The 4,545-nt window shown below is 65.0% G+C and overlaps 1 protein-coding gene across 1 annotated transcript in view; it reads left to right on the top strand.

Moving 5' to 3' along the window:
- NPEPL1 (aminopeptidase like 1) overlaps nucleotides 1–4,545 on the top strand; it is a 19,769-nt gene that overhangs the window by 14,119 nt on the left and 1,105 nt on the right. The window contains exons 7-10 of the mRNA XM_077778346.1: nucleotides 2,493–2,593; nucleotides 3,411–3,534; nucleotides 3,767–3,943; nucleotides 4,429–4,539. Of these exons, the coding sequence (XP_077634472.1) occupies nucleotides 2,493–2,593; nucleotides 3,411–3,534; nucleotides 3,767–3,943; nucleotides 4,429–4,539 (513 nt within the window). The remainder of the gene's footprint in view (nucleotides 1–2,492; nucleotides 2,594–3,410; nucleotides 3,535–3,766; nucleotides 3,944–4,428; nucleotides 4,540–4,545) is intronic.

Genomic DNA, 4,545 nt, shown 5'->3' with positions numbered 1-4,545 from the left:
GAAGCGCCCGCCCCAGCAGGTGGACTGTCCGGGGTCCAGCTTCCTGCTCACTGGGACCCACTTGGCAGTTGGCACTGATTCCTCACCTGGCGGCCATGAGCGGTCTCTGGACCATCTGACCCGTCCGCGTCCAGGGGTGCTACAGCGGGGTGCTGAGGGCCCCTGCACCCCCAAAGGCCACAGCCTTGAGGCTCCACCCTTAATCCCAGCTTTGTGGGCCTTGACGTGAGCCATGAAATAAATCACGGTGATGCTGGCTTAGGACCCACCGGGGAAACTAAGAATCTGCACGTCTGTGAGTGGGAACAGAGTGCTGAATGAGCAAATAACCCGGGGAGGGGAGCCCTGTGTCCTGAGAACACCCCCCCCCCCCACTGCCAGGGCCTGACGGAGATAGCAAGTCAGTGTCGGGCAGTCAGCACTGTAGCTGTCGCCTCAGGTGCCCGCGAGCGAGCGACAGCCGCTGGAGCCAGTGTGTGGAAACGCGGTGGGAACAGGACGGCTGGCACGTCCGAGAGTGAGCTGGGGGGACGCTGTGTCCCTGCGACGTCAGGGGGGCGGGGGGTGCACAGCGCATGATGCACCTCAGACAGCACTGGGAGAACACAGCACGCCTCTGGGCGTCCTGCCAACGCGGGCCCGGAGCTCAGGGAGGGGGACGTGTGAGGCCACCAGACTCGGGGGCCAGGCCCCAGCAGCCCCAGCGCGAGGGGACTCAGGTGACAGCCAGGCGGGTGAGCCCGGGCTGCATCCCACCACCATGTTGGCGACACGGTCGTGCTGTTTGCACTGGGGGGTGGGGGTGACGCCGTCAGGGGTGTCCAGGAATTGCTTGTACCATTTTTGTAAAATTTTCTGCAAGTTGGAAATTATTTCAAAATGAGAAGTTCTGCCATTTTTAAAAAGGGGAGGACGTGCCTGCCGATGCGAGGGCTTGCCAGGGCCAGTGGCATCGGGTTCTGGGGCGGTGGTGAGCCTCCAGGCCTCACTTACCTCAACCCTCGGCTGCCTGCCTCCCCCTGGGGTCCTCCGAGACCCGTGTGTCACCCCCGCTGCCCAGTGCCCTGCAGCCCGAGGACCTGCAGTGCCCTCTAAGCTGGCCTTCCCCAAGGGGACCCCACACCAGAAGCAGCAGCACCCCAGACCTTCTGGATCCAAAATTAGGGGGTGGGAGGGCATCCCACAGGGTCAAGTTGGGGGCCGTGGTCTCTCCGCCCCGCTGTCCTGTTCTGCAGACTCCTCTCTGGGCCCAGACCCGACCTGGCTTCCTCCAGGAAGGCCTCAGGGCTCCCCTCCTTCTGTGGTGGGGTCCACTTCTGTGGCTTCGGCGCCCCAGGGGTCACCCCGTTGTCTCGAGGCCACTCATTGTCACATTTGATTTGATCCCAGCCACTCACTCCCACGGGGATGAAGACAGCTGGAGGCGGGGGCACAGTGACAGGGACATCAGCCGTTGGGGGTCTTAGCGAGGGAGCTCTGATGGAGGGGACTGGGGGTCTGGGGGCCATTAACCCTTGTGCTCGCACAGCCAGGCGTGAGCGTGGTCCCAGCCGCTTCGCGGTCTCTGAGCCAATGGGCTGCCCGATGGTATCGGCCCCGGGACGCGAGTGGGGTGCTCCCCCGGGCACTGAGTGTTGGGTTCAGGCTCCCAAGCTGTGCCAGCCCCGCGCTGTGGCTCCTGCCCATGCTGCTGGCTCTGCACCTGTGGCTCGTTGCCTGTTCCTGAGAAAGGTTCCGTATCTGTCAGCTGTTTGTAAGAGCCCCGGAGGGGCCAGGGGTCCTGGAAGAGCCCTGGAGGGGCTGAGGGAGGCCTGGGGGGCCCTGGAGAGGGCCGGGGGCCTAGTGCACCCTGTGTCCGGAGGAGACACATCTTGGTTAAGAGCTTGCATCCGGGACAGACGTGGGGTGAGGGACCTCAGCTCCCCTCGATTCCCCCTGCCCATCCCCCCCGCCCAGGGCAACGCCTGCTTGGGGTTTTCTGGGGCAGGTGCCGGGCCCGTGTAAGACGGAAACTGCCTCAGCCTGTTCTGTGCATGTTTCTCTGTGTCCACACGTCAGTTTTGGCATCAGAAAACCAACTTCACACCTAAACTTGTGTGAGGCAGGCTCCCCCCAAACCCCCACGCGTGTGTATGCGTGTAGCTTGCTTTCGTACGCCGATGCGGGCTCAGACGGTTTGTACGGTGGGAGACGTTGATCACTGCCCGTGTTTTGTGGGCGGGAGGCAGGGGCTGAGCCGGGTAGGTGGGAGAGCCAGGAGGAAAGCCAGCAGCCGCCCCCCCGGGCTCATTCCCCGCAGCGCGTGGGCTCAGACGGAGGAGGAGGAGGTGAGACTCCCCCAGATGGGGAGGCCGGGGAGTGATGGGCGGCAGTGCTCTCGCTCCCCGGCGCGCTGTCTGTGTGCCGTCCACGGGGGTCAGAAAACTGGCCGGTTCTGTCTGCTCCACGCGCTGCCGGCCGGTACCTGGGGCCTCTGCCTGTGTTTCCTGCAGGGTTTCAAAGACAACCTGCACGCTGTGTTCTGCTTGGCCGAGAACTCGGTGGGCCCCAACGCTACGAGGCCAGACGATATCCACCTGCTGTACTCAGGAAAGTAAGGCTGGCTCCCTCGCCCCCTGGCTGCCCTCTGGGCCTGTGGGCTCTGCTGGACCTAGTAGTGGGTGGGTGGGGAGAGGCTGTCCTTCCCAGAGCCAAGCTGGTCAGTCCTGAACCGCAGCTGGCCTGGGGCCGATCTCACCCTGCGCACTCCAGCCTGAGGCACGTCCTGTCCCAGGAGCCCCCGGGCAGCAGGCTGCTGGCTCCAGGGGCCCAGGAGCGGGTGGTGGGTCACCTCCCCGGATGGGGTGAGGGGCTGCCTCAGGGTGCCTGGCTCAGGGTCTCCTCTGCCTTAGCGGGATGAACCCTGCCCAACCTTAGGCTTAAAGTTCTTTGTGTCTCTAAAGCCCTGACCCCCGTAGACTCCCTACTTGGGGGCCCTCCCTGCATTTCCTCCTCGAACTGCTCCTTCCCGGCTGCGAAAGGACACACTGAAAAGCCAGTGGGCAGCAGCTGGAGGGGCAGGTGGTCCAGATTCACAGCAGGAGAGTCCGCTCACCGGCCATGTGCCTGTGTGCGGGGTGACCCCCAGAGGGGCCCGGGGCTGGCCCAGTGCACATTAGGCCACCCAGACAACCCTGTTTTCCCATCTTACAGATGAAGAAACCAAGTCACAGGGGGCTGGGTGGGGTGGGGGTGGGAATGACCTGTGGCCCCCGCTTCTGACCCTGGCGCTACATTGCTGTAGGGGTGGGAGCGGCCCTGCCTTCCGGAGTGGAAAGAGGGCTCTCATGGGGTGTCCCCAGTTCCGAGGGGACCAGTCCCAGTGCCCCGGGGAGCACCGTCCCTGAGCAGGGCTCTCCGCTACATCCCAGGACTGTGGAAATCAACAACACCGACGCCGAGGGCAGGCTGGTGCTGGCGGACGGGGTGTCCTATGCCTGCAAGGACCTGGGTGCGGACATCATCCTGGACATGGCCACGCTGACCGGAGCGCAGGTGGGCCGCCCCCAGTCCTGGTGCCTTGTCCCTGGTCCTGGGGGAGCCGCGGGGGGCTTGTCCCTGGCGCCCCGTGGGCTGCAGGTGGCGGAGCCCCTGGGCTGGGTCCCAGCGTCAGGACAGCTTGGGAACCCGTCCTCCCTGGTGGCTCACGTGAGCTCCCGTTTCTTTCCTCTTTGCTTCTCCCTGCCTCTCTCGCTCCGCCCCTCCCTGCACCCCGCCCCCCTCCCAGGGCATTGCCACGGGCAAGTACCACGCTGCGGTGCTCACCAACAGCGCCGAGTGGGAGGCGGCCTGCGTGAAGGCTGGGACGCGGTGCGGGGACCTGGTGCACCCGCTTGTCTACTGCCCCGAGCTGCACTTCAGCGAGTTCACCTCCGCCGTGGCCGACATGAAGAACTCGGTGGCGGTAGGTTTGCTGGGGCCTCCCCACCCAGCGCCGGGTGCGGCGGGGTGGACAGAGTCCCAAGTGACCCCGACAACTAGCAGCAGTGTGGACAAGGGGCCCCCCCAGCTGGGCCCCACATCTGTGCTCAGGATGGAACCATCCAGAACGTGGATGGGGTTTCCTCACCACTGTGGGACCTGCCTCCGTTGGCCCTCATCACCTCTTTTGCTGACTCCACAGCCTCCCCGGGGTGAAGGCAGAACGCTTAACCCACGTGCGAAGCCCTCGGGGTCCCTGTCTGCGGGCTCCCCACGCTGGGCACCTGCCCCCCCAAGCCCCTTCTTGCAGATGCAGGGGGAGGCGGTGGCTGAGGATGATGTGGTCCAGAGGACATGGGGGCATCCTCAGCGGGTCCGAGTGGACCCTGAACTCGCTTGGGTGGAGCCCCTCTCCACGCCCCCACCGCTGGCAGCAGAAAGGTCACCGTTTATCCTTCTGTCCCCCAGGACCGGGACAACAGCCCCAGCTCCTGTGCCGGCCTTTTCATCGCTTCTCACATTGGCTTTGACTGGCCTGGGGTGTGGGTCCACCTGGACATCGCCGCACCTGTGCACGCCGTGAGT

The sequence above is a fragment of the Crocuta crocuta genome, unplaced genomic scaffold, assembly GCF_008692635.1.
Source record: "Crocuta crocuta isolate KB4526 unplaced genomic scaffold, BGI_CrCroc_1.0 scaffold27, whole genome shotgun sequence".
Taxonomy (NCBI): domain Eukaryota; kingdom Metazoa; phylum Chordata; class Mammalia; order Carnivora; family Hyaenidae; genus Crocuta; species Crocuta crocuta.
Note: the sequence above shows the minus strand (reverse complement) of the source record. Positions and strands in the feature narration are given on the sequence as shown.